Raw genomic sequence first — 18955 nt, forward strand, 5'->3', positions numbered from 1 at the left:
GTGGAACCGTGCTGCTCAGAGCACATGGGCTGAGGATGTGCTTTCCTGGAGCGAATCCACAGGGAGAGGTAACTGGGAACAGGAGCAGGGAGGACCACGGCAGGCATGACCAAGTCTGCAGTGTGGGGACCTCGAACTGCTGTGTGAAGAACAGAGTCAGACACACGCGATCACAGTTGGACACTTCCTTTATGTGAGAGGGCCAGCCAGGCAGGTCCATGGAAGCAGCAACGAGGTTGGTGTTTGCAGGGCCTGTGCGAACGAGACTGAGGAGAGACTGTTCAATGTAACAGGGGTATTGGGGACAGTGACATGAACAACAGGAACGAGATGGTAATACTCATACACCTTTGGGAATGAACTAAATTCTATACTCTATAATGGCCAAGTTTGGGTTATGCTGATTTATCTCTCTCTACATATATATATATATATATATATAGTGTATATAATATATATGGATATATTATATATATCTTATATATATATGGAAGAAGAAACTGGGAGAATTGGGTTCTGTGACCTCAGAGAGGACACTCCCACCCGCCCTCTCTTACTGTTCTGTAAAATGGGCATGGTCACCTCACCCACCACAGGGTGCTGCTGGGGGAGCAGTTAAGAGCAGTCTTAGGCAAAGTCCTTCACCACAGATGATGGAGCACATGGAGTGGACAAATGGAACCATACTTACTTTGGACAAGGGATAATTTATTCAGCATGAGCTGTACCTAGGAGGCAGAAGTTCAGAAGGACCTAGAGCCCAGCTTCCCTGTTTGCCCCCAGTGACTATATACACACCTTGGAAGGGGCTTGATTATCTTCAAGCTTGCTTATGACTTCTGCAATTCTATTAATAGAGGAAAGGAGAATGCCTGAGAGCTTGGAAGAGCTACAGCGTGAGAGAAGGAAGTAGGACTACACAGGGGACTTTCCCCTGTTGATGCAAACAAGGACAGGGAGGATGCTGGTACTCAGGCAGGAAGATGTGGAGGTCATGGTGGTCGTTCTCGACAGAGGTAGAAACAATGACCCTAGAATCCTTTGGCCCTCTTCCCTCAGCCCATTCAGTGAGGAAGGAAGTGGATCTGGTATGTTGGGTGTCCTCTGCCCACACCACTCTCCCTGGGAGTGAGATCGATGTCCTCAGGAGCCACGGGACTGGCCACAGAGAAGTTTGAGGATGGTGGTGAAGAAGAGGAACAGTTCGTTGTAAGCGATGCCTTCACCAAGACAAATGTGCTTCCCTGTGGGCACAGAGGGTCACCATGTGGGCACGGGGCCAGTGCACGTGCTTGCCCACCACACCCCAAAACCCAGGCACCTGTGCACTGCAGTGGATCATCACAGGCTTAACCTTTAATCTGATATTCAGCATGGAATCCCAGGGAGTCCCAAATCTGACAACAGGTGCACACCTTGTTCCATGTTCATTGGTTTGGAAAGAAAATGTAGTTTTTGTTTCATCACCAATGGTTCAGTGGCTCCATAGGAGATAAGGATGCAGCTGTGCGTGAGTGTGTCAGAGTGTGTAGGTCAAGTGAGCACATGTTTCTGAACATTTTATAGTGTTCTTCATTTTTCATATGAGAATACTACCATCATACAGGCTACTATGAGGGTAAAGTTAGTCATTGTAGACACTCTTTAACACATGGCTCCTGTTAAGTATCCTAGAGTACTAGCTATGGTTTTGTTTTTGCTTCTGAGAACATGGCTCGGTGTGTTTCTGTCACTGTGTTCTGTCTGTCTCTGAGTTGTCTTCTGGTTTTGACCTGAACCACAAGCTTTGAGAATCTTTCAAAAAATTATTCATGAAAGTTGTGAGTGGGATCAGGGCCCATGAGCAGGTTTTCTATGCTTCCCCTGGATTCACAGAGGTGTGTGAAAAACCCATGTTGTTCACAGACTACAGGTTGATAGGGGAAGGAGGAGAGAGTCTGCCTGAAGTCAGGCAGGGACACAGCGCTTCCGGGTGCTGCAATACTTCCTCATCTGCAAACTGACAGCCCTGGGTAGGCCAGTGGAGGGTGGGATTCCAGGCATCCCCTGCACCTTTCCAGCCACTGCAAACATGTGGCTGCAGGGATGTATCTGGCCAAGGGGTCCATGTCCTCTTGGCATTTCCTGATGACAGGACACGGGAACATAGAAGTACTCAGGGCCGGTGTCTGGGCTGGTTCTTCTGGAACTGGTTCTGTGACCCACACTTTTCAAGGACTGGCTAATGCCTTTTATCTCCCACTCACACACCCTCCCCATCCTAGGACTGTTCATCTCTTTGGACACCTTCTGACATCTCCTTGATTCTCACATTCTGCTGGCTCACTTCCTCTTTCTGTCCAGGCAAAGTCTATCCTGGGTATTAAACACACAGAACAGGCACTGTTTCATGTTCATTCTTATATATGCTTCTCTTTTTACTTTCTTCCATCTAAATTCCTTCTCTATTCCACCTCTCTCTCATCTATCTATTTATACCTCTATGACCCTATCATATTTTTCATCTCCCTCTGAAGAAACCACTCTAACCTCCTTCTCCTCCTCCTCCTCCTTCTTTTTCTTCTCTCCTCTCTCTCTCTCTCTCTCTCTCTCTCTCTCTCTCTCTCTCTCTCTCTCTCTCTCTCTCACACACACACACACACACACACACACTCAAACACACACACCTCTTCTCTGCTCTGCTCTTTTCTTTTCTCTCCCCCTCACTCTCCCTCTCCCTTCCTCTGTGGTCTCAGGTTCACCCTCTGTCTCTCACAGACTGTCTCCTCTGTGCCATGATCTCCTTGTGTCTATCGGTGACTCTGTCCCCTCTCTGTCTCATCCCCATAATGCCTCGGTTGCTTACTTGTTTCAGTCCTTACTTCCCTACAACTCTCTCTGGACAGGACTATTGGGCGGAGAGCTGACTGTCACCCACTACCCCAAGTGTTCCCAGCTCTCACTGAGGACAAAATGAGGACACTGAAGACTGCATCCACAAAGCCGGGCACCACTTGAGTCACTGATGAGATTTATATTTGGGAATTTGTTCCTGGGGACATCCTACCTCCCCCCAAAAAATGAGGACCCTAGACCTTGTGGTTTCCTCGGGTGACCTTCAAGTTAAATTGGCCAAAACCCCAAGGAGTAACCTGCACCCTTCGTAAATATTAAAAGAAAATGGCAACCGAACCTGAGAGCAGATTCCTAGAAAAGAAAACCGAGGCTCAGTCACTCCCAGCCCTGCGCTTCAGCCACTCCCAGTGCTGAACTTCAGCCAATCCCAGCACTGTCCTTCGGCCAATCCCCGTCCTGCACGTCACCCAATCCCAGTCCTGCACTTTAGCCAATCTGCACTGTGCTTCAGCCAATTGCATGCTGTACTCTGCTCAGATCTGTCCAAAGGCAGCCACGTGGAACTGGACCAACCCAGCTGTTTCTGCTTGTAGGTTCCTTTCTGTCTGTAACACCATGTGCCCTGCTACTGGGTGGAACTCTCTCAAACTTCACTACTTCAGGATATGAGGTCCAGCCAGCTGAGCTCCTGGCCCTCAGCCACTTTCTAATCCATTCCGAGTGTCCTACACTTTAATGGACACCTACACTTCCTCTAATTGACCACCTGGCTCTGCCCTGCTGTTGCCTCGACCTGAAACCTTCTTTTCTGGAGTTGATCCACACTCGCCCACCAGGCCTCTTCTTGGAACCAGTTTCTCAGCTGACCTGTTCCTCACCTACCCACCAATATTACTCAGTATATCCTTCTTGGTGCTCCCAATGCCTGATTAATGACAATACATGCCCCTGTTGGTGTGTCCTTTGTGCCAGGCACTGGTTAGCTCAGTACAGGCATTAAATCTTTTAATTGGATTATTATTTGGGACACTCTGATGAATGTCTATCTCAGCTACAGGACTATAAATTTCCTGGGGCAGGATCTGTGTCTTTATGTGATTTGTCGGATGCATTCCCTTTTGTCCCCTGGACTCAGTGCTGCATTAATTTTTACTTGCTGTTTTTCCCCTCTCCTTTTTTTTTTTTTTTTTCCTCTGCTCAGAATTGAATATATGGCCTTGTTTTTGACAGGCTGCACTCTGAACTGAGCTTTATCTCCAGCCATGCATCAGTTTTTAGTTATTGCTTTTTTAATGGTTACTTTCCTCATGTCTAGAGATTTTCCACCACTTGTCCAACGTCCTGCTTATCAAGAGGTGCCTTAGGTCATCATCTCACTTCTCAAGTCGCCTCATGGGGTTGTAGTGAAGATTGAATGGGACAGTGCAGGTAAACCAAATGGAATGTGCTAAGGGCTGCACAAACCAACACCTATCATTGTCTGCAGGAGAGGAGAGGACCTACCTCTGGGGACTGTGAAGGGATCCCAGGTCCAGCTTACCCATGGAGAAGGGAATAAAAGCTTCATTCTTCTTCAGTGCCCCATGGGCATCCAGAAAGTGGTCGGGGTTGAAGGCATCTGTTTTTTCAAATAACGGGGGTCGTGGAGAGCAGAGTTCAGGATGGGGTATACTTCAGTGTTCTGAGGAAAGGTTAAAACATCAAAGGCCATGTCATCAAGAACACAAGTAATAATAAGTGCTGGCCTGCATGTGTGGGGAGTGTATACTCATACAATGTGGTGGGACTGAAAATTACTGCAACCATTTTGGAAAGCAATATGGTGATTCCTCAAAAGACTGGGAATGGAATCACCATGTGACCAAGTAATTCCACTTTCTGTTATTTATCCAACAGAACTAAAATCAGCATACTATAGTGATGCAGGCACATCTGTGCTTATAGAAGGGCAGTTCAAAATATCCATGTTACGGAACCAACCCAGCTGCCCAACAACAGATGAACAGATGAACAAAATGTGGTATATATACACAATGGAATTTTACTGAGATATAAAGAAGAATGAAATTGTGTAATATGATAATAAATGAATGGAACTGCAGAACATCATACTAAGTGAAATAAGACAGACACAGAGTCAAGGGTTAAATGTTCTCTTATATGCAGAAGCTAGAGCAGAATAAGGAAAATAAGTGGGGGTCGGGTCCAATGAAAACAGAGAGGACATCAGTGGAGTGGAGGAAGGAGATTGAGGGTGAGGGAGGAGGAACTGGAAAAGGCAGGAACTGCAGAATCAAATTGGCAAAATCATGCTCTGCACATATGTGAATATACCATACTCTTTGAACCTTTACGTGTATTTATAAAGCACCAATGTAAAATAAAAAATTAAAGCAAGACCACTAGAATATAGGAGTGGAAACTGTGGACGGAGGAGAAGAGGGTAAGGGGAAGCACAGGGGACTGGAATGGAGCAATTTATACTCAATGCATGAGTGATTATCTCATCCTGAACCCCTCTGTTATCTACAGCTCTAATGCACTAATAAAAATATTTTTTAAATGTTGCCATTTCCTGGGTCTCACGTACAAACAATAAACAAATAGGTAAAACAAACTAAACGTTAAAACACGGAGGTACTATGGAGAAGCCCACAAGAGGTTGAGATGGTGGGCTGGGGGAACAGAGGGCACTCACACAGAGATGGGCAGCCTGCAGGACTGACCTTGGGGATGATGAACCCTCGGAAATAAGTGTACTTGGTGACCACATGAGGCACACCAATGGGGATGAGGTCAGTGAATCTCTGAATCTCGTGGAAGACCACCTCTGTGTATGGCATCCTGGAGTGGTCTTCTAGGGCTGGTGGGCGGTGTGAGCCAGTCACCTGCTCAATATCTTTTTGGACCCTTTCTGCACCAAAAAGGGGATCTGTGAGCCTCGTTTCACATAGATTTCCCCAGAGACACTGTTTTCAGGGGTCAGTGAGCTGGGAAAATCCTATGGAAAAGCTGAGAACATTGATACACTTTAGAGAAGACAGCTGGGGTGATGGGAGGAGAGAGAACAACAGCATGGGATTTCCAACCCTTTCACATTCAAGTAATTCAATAAATTGTCTCCTATATGTTCAGAAACCCTTCAGGCATGTGCGTGCACCAACACACACACACACACACACACACACACACATTCAGACCCCCATATCCACCACAACCGTACAAGGAATTTTTTATTAAAAACTCCAAAATAAGAACTTGTTAAAACTTTACCCTCAAGGATCAATAGAAAATGATCCAGTGTGTGTGTGTGTGTGTGTGTGTGTGTGTGCATTACAGGAAAACTCTGTGCCACGTTCTCACAAATATCACAGTGGACTAAGTCAATGGATTAATCCAAGAGCAACTGGATGAAGACAATAATGCATAATAAAACAACAGATCAATTCCTGAGTGAAAAAAAAACTGACAATTAATGAATTGAACAAACCAATGAATGAATGTGTTTGTTCAGCTTATCAATCAATAGATGGATCAAATAAACAATCAATTAAGAAACAATTCCTTGACAAATAAAACAATGAACCCAATGAATCAATAATCACATGCAAGTTGCACTCATGGGCATTGTGTGAACGGATCAATTCGTGAATGAGTAAACAAAGGAATAAATGCATTGGTGGGTAGAGGGATAAATGAGGGAAGAATATATGAAGGAATCATTAAGTGGTTAAATGTGGAAATGGATGGATGGATACATGTAGGAAGAATGAGAAGATGGTTGACAGAAGGAGTAAGGAAAAAAACCCACTTCATAAAATAAATTGCTGGGGTCCTGCATGAACAAATGAATGAGCCAAGTCATCAGTGTCCGATAGAGCACTCAACTGTCCTTGTACATAGCATCAGCTCATGAGTGAAATTATATGTCCATGGATGCATTGCAGATGAAGCAATCAGTGAAAGTACAAGTGGATTAATCAAAAAAAGATGGACAGATGGATGGTGGATGGGAGAAAGCACTGGAAGAACAGGTTGTCAGACTTGTCATTCCCCCATCACCAACAGGACTGGCTTAGCGGAGACCACCCAGAGCCTGCAGAGCTCCTGAAAAGAAGGTCAGGTTGCCTCTCATCCATGAAGGACCCCAGCCCCCACTCTGCAGCCCAAGAGGAGATCCAAGGATCCTCCCCACATGCCCATCCCTGGCCCACCTGCAACATGGGGGTACTTGAGCATGAGCAGGAAGCCATAGCGCAGAGTGGAACTGAGGACCTTACACACGCTAGGTGAGCACTCAACCATTAAGCTATATCCCCATGCCCTTCTTATTTTTTATTTTGCGACACAGTCTCACTGCATTGCCAAAGCTGGCCTAGAGCTTTCAATCCTCCTGCCTCAGCCTCCTGAAGTGTTGGGATTACAGGTGTGTGCCTCTGCACCCAGCAGGCTGTGCACATGTTTTGATGATGTTCAACTGCAATAAAAACTTGAGTTATAAATCACAGAAATGGCTGACACCTGTCTTGCATTGGTGTCTGCAATATGTCCTCACTGGCTTGCCTGCATCCACTCTTATACTCCTGAAAATGGATTCACATCTCTCCAGATCAGAGCAAGAACACCAAAAGTAAGTTGGTTAATACCCCTGACCCTCCTCAATCCCTCCAATGTCCCCATGTCGCTTAGAATGAAACCACCATCACCATCCTGACCACAAACCACGTGGTCCCTCACTTCTCTGGCTTCTTCCCCTTATGCCTTGGCCACTCTGATCAACCTCCGTGCTGTTCCCTGAACTCCTTCCTGTTCAGGCTCTTTCAACAACACCTGCTGCACCTGCTGCCACACATCTGCTCCCTTCAGAGCCTGTCCAGGAACATAGCAAGACCATGGGCTGGGGCTCAGAGGAAAAGGGCTTGCTTAGCATATGTGAGCCCCTACGTTCAATCCTCAGCACCACATAAAATTAAACAAATAAAATAAAGGCATCTGTACAACCACAAAAATTTTTTTAAGGAAATAAAGTAAGTCCATGTCAATCCCTGGCCATGCAATCTGACATATCTCCCAACACTTTCTAAAATATCATTCCATTTTATTTTAATCATAGCTCCTTCCTACCTAATATGGCTTTGTCTGTTTTTTGTTGTTGTTGTTGTTTTGTTTTTCTTTTTCTTTTTTATCAAGAATGGCTGAGACTAGATTATTTATAAAAACTGAGAGAACAGAGACAGCAGTACATTTGGGAGGGTGGATACTAGGGTTTAAACCCAGGAGTGTGTAAACACTGAATGACATTCACAGCCTTTTTTAACTTTTATTTTGAGACAGGGTCTTGCCAAGTTGCTTAGGGCCTTGCTAAATTGCTGAGGCTGGCTTTGAACTTGCAGTCCTTCTGCCTCAGGTTCCTGAGCTGCTGGGTTGCAGAAGTGCACCACTGTGATTGGCAAGATGTACTTCTTACAGACCTTGAGTCTAGCAAGTTTAAGACCAAGGGGATGTCTGTATACAGCAGGGACTAATTCTTACCTCATCCCTTGTGATACATGCAAAACAACTAGAATGAAATTATATGCACTCAAAGCCCCTGCCTATGAGAAAAAACTCAGAAAGGGGGACAGGCCTGGGTCTGTGTCCCCCAGGAATACCTGAGGACATAAAGCCAGGGCCACATCTGGGGATCAGGAAGATCTTTCCCAGGGTAAATCTTTATTGACTGGAAATATAAGAATCCCCAAATACGAGACAGGAAATCTATTCCTGTATCAACCATAGCCAAACGATAATCCATACATAATGCTGAAAACACCACATATGATTTTACCCAAGTTCTTCCTGCAAGAAAACTGAAAAGTTGGCTACAATGAAGAATGGGGACCAGACAAGTCTCTTGGAAGCTGTGTGTGAACGATGGATTTTGTTTGAGCCATTAAGGCAGGGAGGCTGCTTTTCTGGGAACTCCTGTGTGGAATTCCCTGGCATGAAAGCCCAGATCATGCTGCCACCCTGCCTCAGCTCACAGCCATCAGGAGATGGGCATAAACTGCCAAGCCCTAAACACCTGTTTTCCCCACATTTATCCTCTTTGTCCTGAAGGAGCTATTTACTGATCCCCTTTGGTCTGTGCTGCTATAAATAAAGCAAGCACGGGCTTTACACTTTGTTAGGGTCAGACCCATCTGGTCTGATCCACCCATCATGCCCCTGCTTTGAAAATATATATAACTCTCACCTCTTGTCTTTATTTTATTAATATTACTCCTAGCTTTCATTGCCAGTTGACCCACACCTCCAATGGTTACCCACTCCCTCCACAAGCAGGATGTGGGCAGAACACATCCAAACCTCGCAGCCCTGAACACATAGGAAGGAAGACATGAGAGAATGGAGGGAACGGGTTGGACCCAACAAAAGCAAAAAACGGGGGAAGCATAAGGGCAAGTCAATCAAGATTCAGCCTTAAAATACTTCTTTCCTCATCAAAAGGAGACTAAATGAGACCACTTTACTGGTAACTGATCTGTGTCAAAAATTGTTTTTTGGTTTCTATTTGTTCCTCGATGCCAGGTATGGTGACCCATCCCTGTTAATCTGAGCAACTCGGGTGGTTGTGGAAAGAGGATTGCAAATTCAAGACCAACCTCAGCACCTTAACACAGGCCTAACAACTTAGCACAACCTAGTCTTGAAATAAATAAATACATAAATAAATGAATGAACACATGAATTTTTAAAAGGGCTTAGGATGTGGCTCAGTGGTAGAGCACCCCTAGGTGCAATCCGCTATAAAAAAAACAGGGGGTCATTTGACAATACTGAAATAATCCGCAAAGGAACAGCATATGTTATGGTTTAGATATGAAATGTCCCTCAATATCTCCTGGTAATGCAGGAATATTCAGAGGTGAAATGATTCCGTTATGAAAGCTGTAACCTATTCACTGATCCTGGCTTGAATGGACTCACTGGATGGTAACTGTAGGTAGGTGGGCTGTGGTTAGAGCAAATGGGTCACTAGCAGCATGTTCTGGAAGGGTGCCTCAGACCTGCAGTCCCTTCCCCTGCCCTCTTTCCTCTCCTTTACTTTCTAACCCCACACGTCTTGGGCAGATTTCCTCACCAGACCCTTCCACCATGATCGGCTGCCCCACCTTGTGCACACAGCAATGGAGTCACCCATTTGTGGACTGAGACCTCTGGAACTGTGAACCACAAATAAACTTTTCCTCCTCTAAGTTGTTCTCATCAGATGTTTTGGTCACCACCACACAAAATCTAACTGGGCAAATTCACACATAACCTTGCTGATCATAGTAGAAATATTGAAGCATCACTATGAAATTGAAACCAAAAGCTACAAAGTGGATAGTAAAAGGAAAATGGCAACACTTGTTGGAGACTGTAGTGCATCTTTGTGCCTCTCCCTCTCACCAGCTGAATTTTATCGTCCTTAGCATGCTGATCTTGGTAACACTCCCATGAGGACAAAAGCCCACACAACCACCTTCCACACACCAGTTGCCTTGGGGACCAGCCATGGGCTTCCCGAATCACAAACAGAAGCATTGGAAGACTATTCTAAGGGGCATGTCAAAAAGCCCCACTCCTCTCAGCAAGGTGGTGAGCCAGGCCGTCTGGAATTGCACCGCTCCAAGCTCATAGGCGATGGACGACTGTGTTCCAATCGGGCCGCAGACACACACGCAGTGTGCCTAGGACACCTGGGCTGCTTGTTTCTCGGGATCACCAGGAGCTCACCAGCATTTGGAATTCAGAGCTTTCCCTCTGGGGCAGTTCCCTCTGGCTTCTTACCTATTTCCTGTGCCAGGGATCATGAAGTCGATACCCAGGAGAGCAGGGTGAAGAGGAGGCAGGGAGTGGAGAGGTGCAGCCTTGGGGGAGGAAATTAGGTCATGGTGGCACCCTCAGAGAAGGAGCTAGCTCCTGACATAGCAGAGAGGCCGCTCTTGCAGATTGGCCTCTTCTGCATGTGGCTACTTCCATTTCTTCATTTCCACCATGTGGTCACTTAGCTCAGGCTTCCCTCACCAGAGGCTGAACAGAACTTGCCTGATCCTGGACTGTCACCTTTCAAAACTGTGAGCTACTCTATATGGTAGCCAGCCTCAGGTATGTTGCTCTAGCAAGAGGAAACAGACTAAGACACCAAGGGACCATCTTGCCCGGCCAGCTGGACCACTCTTTGTCTTACTGCTGCTCCTAGCTGCAGACCAGCCATATGCTCCTCCCAAAATGAACCAGGAGGACATACACGATTTAAACAGGTCAATATCAAGCAATGAAATAGAAGAAGCTATTAAAAAATCTACTATCCACCAAAAGCCCAGGACCAGACGGATTCTCAGCCGAGTTCTACAAGACCTTCAAAGAAGAACTCATTCCAATACTTCTCAAAGTATTCCAGGAAATAGAAAAAGAGGAAACCCTACCGAACTCATTCTATGAAGTTAATATCACCCTCATACCCAAACCAGGAAAAGACACATCAAGGAAAGAAAATTTTAGACCAATATCCTTGATGAATATAGATGTTAAGATCCTTAAAAGAATATTGGCAAACCGTATCCAAAAAAATATTAAGAAAATTGTACACCACGATCAAGTGGGGTTCATCCCTGGAATGCAAGGATGGTTTAACATCTGTAAATCAATAAACGTAATCCATCATGTCAATAGACTTGAGGATAAGAATCATATAGTTATTTCAATTGACGCAGAAAAAGCATTTGACAATATACAACACCCCTTCATGATGAAAACACTAGAAAAAATAGGGAGAGTAGGAACATACCTGAACATTGTAAAGGCTATTTATGCTAAGCTCATGGCAACATCATTCTCAATGCAGAAAAACTGAAACCATTCCCTTTAAAAATGGGAACAAGACAGGAATGTACTCTTTCAACATTTCTATTCAACATTGTCCTCGAAACTCTAGCCAGAGAAATTAGGCAGACTAAAGAAATTAAACGGATACAAATAGGAAAAGAGGAACTTAAGCTGTCACTATTTGCAGATCACATCATTCTGTACTTAGAGGACCCAAAACCTCCTCCAGAAAACGTCTAGACCTCATCAATGAATTCAGCAAAGTAGCAGGCTATAAAATCAACACTCATAAATCTACAGCATTTTTATATGCAAGTGATGAAACAGCTGAAAGGAAATGAGGAAAACAACTCCATTTGCAATAGCTTCAAAAAATAAAATAAAATATTTGGGTATCAATCTAACCAAAGAGGTAAAAGATCTCTACAATGAAAACTACAAAACACTGAAGAAAGAAATTAAGGAAGACCTTAGAAGATGGAAAGATCTCCCATGATCTTGGATAGGCAGAATTAATATTGTCATAATGGCCTTACTACCAAAAGTTCTATACAGATTCAATGCAATTCCAATTAAAATATCAATGATGTACCTCACAGAAATACAGCAAGCAAACATGAAATTCATCTGGAAGAATAAGAAACCCAGAACAGCTAAAGCAATCCTTAACAGGAAGAATGAAACAGGGGGTATCGCAATTCCAGAACTTCAAGTCTACTACAAAGCAATAGTAACAAAAACAGCATGTTATTGGCACCAAAATAGACAGGTAGATCAATGGTACAGAACAGAGGCCACAGACACAAACCCAAGAAAATACAATTTTCACAAACTAGACAAAGGTGCCAAAAATGTGCAATGGAGTAAAGATAGCCTCTTCAACAAATGGTGCTGGGAAAACTGGAAATACATATGCAACAGAATGAAACTAAACCCCTATCTCTCAACCTGCACAAAACTCAACTCACAATGGATCAAGGACCTTGAAATCAGACCAGAGACCCTGCATCTTATAGAAGAAAAAGTAGGTCCAAATCTTCACCTTGTTGGCTTAGGATCAGACTTCCTTAACACGACTCCCATAGCACAAGAAATAAAAGCAAGAATCAATAACTGGGATAGATTCAAACTTAATAGCGTTCTCTCAGCAAAGGAAACTATCAGCAATGCAAAGAGAGAGCCTACAGAGTGGGAGAATATCTTTGCCACTCACACTTCAGATAGACCACTAATTTCCAGAATCTATAAAGAACTCAAAAAACTCTACACGAAGAATACAAATAACCCAGTCAACAAATGGGTTAAGGAAATGAACAGACACTTCACAGAATAATATGTACAAGCAATCAACAGATATATGAAAAAACGTTCACCATCTTTAGTAATAAGAGAAATGCAAATCAAAACTACACAAAGATTCCATCTCACCCCAATTAGAATGGGAATTATCAAGAACAGAAGCAACAATAGGTGTTGGAGAGGATGTGGGGAAAAAGGTACACTCATACATTGCTGGTGGGGCTGCAAATTAGTGTAGCCACTCTGGAAAGCAGTGTGGAGATTCCTTAGAAAACTTGGAATGGACCTACCATTTGACCCAGCTATCCCACTCCTCAGCCTATACCCAAAGGACTTAAAATCAGCACACTACAGAGATACAGCCTCATCAATGTTCATAGCGGCTCAATTCACATTAGCCAGAATATGGAACCAAACTAGATGCCCTACAATTGATGAATGGATAAAGAAACTGTGGTACATATATACAATGTAATATTACTCAACTATAAAGAATAATAAAATTATGGCATTTGCGGGCAAATGGATGAAATTGGAGAATATCATGTTAAGTGAGATAAGCCAATCTCAAAATGCCAAAAGAGGAATGATCTCACTGATAAGCGGAGGATGACACTTAATGGGGGGTGGGAGTGGGACAAGAATTTAGGAAGGAGGGACTGTATAGAGGGAAAAGAGAGGTGGGAGAGGTGGGGGGAATGAAAAATATAATAGAATGAATCAAACTTCATTACTCTATGTAAATTTATGAATATGCAAATGGTATGCTGTTACTCCATGTACAAACGGAAACAATACGTATCCCATTTGTTTAAAATAAAACCTAGATGCCCTTCAATTGATGAGTGGATAAAGAAACTGTGGTATATATATACAATGGAATATTACTCAGCCATAAAGAATGATAAAATTATGACATTTGCAGGCAAATGGATGAAATTGGAGAATATCATGCTAAGTGAGATAGGCCGATCTCAAAAAGCCAAAGGACGAATGATATCGCTGATAAGTGGAGGATGACACATAATGGGGGGGAGGGAAGGGTTAGAGTTAGGGTTAGGGAGGGGGGCAAGTATGGAGGAAGGAACTACTGTATAGAGGGTAAAGAGGGGTGGGAGGGGTGGGGGGAAGGGAAAAAATAACAGAATGAATCAAACAACATTGCTCTATGTAAATTTATGATTACACAAATGGTATGCCTTTACGCCATGTACAAACAGAGAAACAACATGTATCCCATTTGTTTACAATAAAAAAAAATAAAAAAAAAATAAAACAATATGGAAAAAAATAAATAAATAAATTGAAAAAAAAGAAAACAAATGATATCAGAAAATTTTCCAAACCTGATGAATGAAATGGAAAATCAAATACAAGAGGCTTACAGAACACCAAATGCACAAATCACAACAGATCCACACCAAGGCACATTATAATGAAAATGCCTAACATTCAAAATAAAGATAGGATTTTGAAGGCCACGAGAGAAAAGCATCAGATTACATATAGGGGGAGAATAATAAGGATAGCAGCCGACTTCTCAACCCAGACTCTAAAACCTTGAAGGGCCTGGACCAACATATTTCAAGCTCTGAAAGAACATGGTTGCCAACCAAGAATCCTATACCCAGCAAAACTAACCTTCAGATTTGAAGAGAAAGTAAAATCCTTCCGTGAGAAACAAAAGTTAAAAGAATTACAAGTAGAAAGCCTGCACTACAGAATGTTCTCAACAAAATATTCCATGAGGAAGAAATGAAAAACAACAATGGATGTCAACAAAGGGAGGAACTACCTTAGAGAAAAACCACTCAAACGAGAAACCAAGCCAACTTAAAAACCAAAAATAAGCCAAATGACTGGGAATACAAATCATTTCTCAATAATAACCCTGAACGTTAATGGCCTAAACTCATCAATCAAAAGACATAGACTGGCAAAATGGATTAAAAAGAAAGACCCAACAATATGCTGCCTGTAAGAGACTCATCTCATAGAAAAAGACATCCACAGACTAAAGGTGAAAGGATGGGAAAAAACCTACCACACACATGGACTCAGTAAAAAAGCGGGGGTTTCCATCCTTATATCAGATAAAGTGGACTTCAAGCCAAAGTTAGTCAGAAAGGATAAAGAAGGACATTTCATACTGCTTAAGGGAACCAAAATCAGGAAGACATAACGATAGTAAATATTATTCCCCAAACAATGGTGTATCCCTGTACATCAAACAAATCCTTCTCAATTTCAGGAATCACAGAGACGACAACACAATTCTGGATGACTTTAACGCGCCACTGTCACCAATAGATAGATCTTCCAAACAAAAACCAACCAAAGAAACCATAGAACTCAATAACACAATCAATAACCTAGACTTAATAGACATATATAGAATATTCCATCCATCAACGAGCAGATTCACTTTCTTCTCAGCAGCACATGGAACCTTCTCAAAAATAGACCATATGTTATGCCACAAAGCAGCCCTTAGGAAATGCAAAAAAATAGAGATACTGCCTTGTGTTCTATCAGATCATAATGGACTGAGAGTAGAAATCAATGACAAAATAAAAAACAGAAATTACTCCAACACCTGGAGACTAAATAATAAGCTATTGAATGAAACATGAAAAACAGAAAACATCAGGGAGGAGATACAAAAATTCTTAGAGGTCAACAAGAACGATGATACAACATATCAAAATCTCTGGGACACTATGAAAGCAGTACTAAGAGGAAAATTCATTGCATGGAGTGCATTCCAGAAAGGAATGAAAAGTCAACAACTAAATGACCTAACATTACAGCTCAAAGCCCTAGAGAAAGAAGAATAGAATAACAGCAAATGTAGTAGAAGACAGAAAATCATTAAAATCAGAGTTGAAATCAATGAAATTGAAACAAAAGAAACAATTCAAAAAATTGACAAAACAAAAAGTTGGTTCTTTGAGAAAGTAAACAAACTAGACAAACCCTTAGCTACACTAACAAAGAGAAGGAGAGAGAAAACTCAAATTACTAAAATTCATGATGGAAAAGGAAATATCATGACAGACACCACTGAGATACAGAACATGATTAGAAGCTACTTTGAAAATCTGTATTACAACAAAATAGAATCTACCAAAGACATTGACAAATTTCTAGAGACATATGCTCCTCCCAAACTGAACCAGGAGGACATACAGAATTTAAACAGGTCAATATCAAGCAATGAAATAGAAGAAGCCATTAAAAACCTACCATCCAAGAAAAGCCCGGGACCTGACAGATTCTCAGCTGAGTTCTAAAAGACCTTCAAAGAACTCATTTCAACACTTCTCAAAGTATTCCAGGAAATAGAAAAAGAGGGTACCACTGAACACATTCTATGAAGCTAATATCACCTTCATACCCAGAACAGGAAAAGACACATTAAGGAAAGAATATTTTAGACTAATATCCTTGATGAATATAGATGCAAAGATCCTTAACAAAATATTGGCAAACTGTATCCAAAAACATATTAAGAAAATTGTTCACCACGATCAAGTGGGGTTCATCCCTGGAATGCAAGGATGGTTTAGCGTCCATAAATCAATAAACGTAATCCATCATATCAATAGAATTAATGATAAGAATCATATGGTTATTTCAATTGATGCAGAAAAAGTGTTTGACAAAATACAACACCCCTTCATGCTCAAAACACTAGAAAAAAGAGGGATAGTAGGAATATACCTGAACATTGTAAAGGTTATTTATGCTAAGCCCATGGCGAGCACCAATCTCAATGGAGAAAAACTAAAACCATTCTCTTTAAAAACTGGAACAATACAATGATGTGCCCTTTCACCACTTCAATTCAACTTTCTCCTCAAAACTCTAGGCAGAGCAATTAGGCAGACTAAAGAAATTTAATGGATACAAATGGGAAAAGAGGAACTTAAGCTGTCACTATTTGCTAATGACATGATTCTATATTTAGAGGACCCAAAACCTCCTCCAGAAAACTTATAGACCTCATCAATGAATTCAGCAAAGTAGCAGGCTATAAAATCAACACAATAAATCTAAAGCTTTTTTATACGCAAGCAATGAAACAGCTGAAAGGGAAATGAGGAAAACAACTCCATTTGCAATAGCCTCAAAAATAAAATAAAATACTTGGGAATCAATCTAACCAAAGAGGTAAATGATCTCTACAATAAAAACTACAAAACATTGAAGAAAGAAATTGAGGCAGAACTTAGAAGATGGAAAGATCTCCCATGTTCTTGGATAGGCAGAATTAATATTGTCAAAATGGCCATATAACCAAAAGTGCTATACAGATTCAATGCACTTCCAATTAAAATCCCAATGACAGACCTCACAGAAATAGAGCAAGCAATCGTGATATTCATCTGGAAGATTAAGAAACCCAGACTAGCTAAAATAATCCTTACCAGGAAGAATGAATCAGTGGGTATCACAATACCAGAACTTAAAGTCTACTACAAAGCAATAGTAACAAAAACAGCTTGGTATTGGCACCAAAATAGACAGGTAGATCAATGGTACAGAATAGAGGACGTGGACACAAACCCAAATAAATACAATTTTCTCAAACTAGACAAAGGTGCCAAAAATATGCAATGGAGAAAAGATAGCCTCTTCAACAAATGGTGCTGGGAAAACTGGAAATACATATGCAACAGAATGAAACTAACTCGTATCTCTCACCCTGCACAAAACTCAACTCACAATGGATCAAGGACCTTGAAATCAGACCAGAGACCCTGCATATTATGGAAGAAAAAGTAGGTCCAAATCTTCACCTTGTTGGCTTAGGATCAGACTTATCCGTAACAGGAATCCCATAGCACAAGAAATAAAAGCAAGAATCAATAACTGGGATAGATTCAAACTAAATAGCTGTCTCTAAGCAAAGGAAACTATCAGCAATGCAAAGAGAGCCTACAGAGTGGGAGAATATCTTTGCCACTCATACTTCAGATAGAGCACTAATTTCCAGAATATATGAAGAACTCAAAAAACTCTACACGAAGAATACAAATACCCAATTAACAAATGGGCTAAGGATATGAACACATGCTTTACAGAAAAAGTACTACAATCAATCAGCAAACATATGAAAAAATGTTCACCATCTTTAGTAATAAGAGAAATGCAAATCAAAACTACCCTAAGAACCATCTCACCCCAGTTAGAATGGCGATTATCAAGAATACAAGCAACAATAGGTGTTGGAGAGGATGTGGGGAAAAAGGTACACTCATACATTGCTGGTGGGACTGCAAATTAGTGCAGCCACTCTGGAAAGCAGTGTAGAGATTCCTTAGAAAACTTGGAATGGACCCACCATTTGACCCAGCTATCCCACTCCTTGGCCTATACCCAAAGGACTTAAAATCAGCACACTACAGAGACACAGCCACATCAATGTTCATAGCTGCTCAATTCACAATAGCCATTCATTCATTCATTCATTTGTAGGCAAATGAATGAAATTGGAGAATATCATGCTAAGTGAGATAAGCCAATCTCAAAAATCCAAAAGGTGAATGATCTCACTGATAAGCAGATGATGACACATAATATGCAGTGGGAGGGGGGCAAGAATGGAGGAAGGAGGGATTGTGTCCAGGGAAAAGAGGGGTGGGAGGGGTGGGGGGGGAGGAAAAATAACAGAATGAATCAACATCATTACCCTAGGTAAATGTACAAGTACACAAATGGTATGCTGTTACTCCGTGTACAATCAAAAACAACATGTATCCCATTTGTTTACAATAAAAATAAATTAAAATAAAAAAAAGAAAAATAAAAGAACTGGTGGGGAGGTACATGGAAAATACAAAGAGAGATAAGAATTGAGACTCATTCCCAAGAGATGATCGCTGCCACAGGTTCTTCTTTTTTCTTTCCCTGTATCACCTGCAGCAATATTCTATCAGCTAGTTTTGCCACGTTATGCTACAGT

The 18955-nt window shown here is 42.0% G+C and overlaps 1 protein-coding gene across 1 annotated transcript in view; it reads right to left on the reverse strand.

Moving 5' to 3' along the window:
• Nucleotides 1-645: 645 nt before the first annotated feature.
• The window catches only part of LOC306648499 (uncharacterized protein), a 54225-nt gene continuing 35915 nt past the window's right edge, over nucleotides 646-18955 (reverse strand). Inside the window, 5 exon segments of the mRNA XM_079118694.1 lie at nucleotides 646-1176; nucleotides 1178-1244; nucleotides 4376-4465; nucleotides 4468-4516; nucleotides 5562-5749. Of these exon segments, the coding sequence (XP_078974820.1) occupies nucleotides 1065-1176; nucleotides 1178-1244; nucleotides 4376-4465; nucleotides 4468-4516; nucleotides 5562-5749 (506 nt within the window). The 3' untranslated portion in view covers nucleotides 646-1064.

The sequence above is a fragment of the Sciurus vulgaris genome (genome assembly GCF_902686455.1).
Source record: "Sciurus vulgaris genome assembly, chromosome: 17".
Lineage (NCBI taxonomy): Eukaryota > Metazoa > Chordata > Mammalia > Rodentia > Sciuridae > Sciurus > Sciurus vulgaris.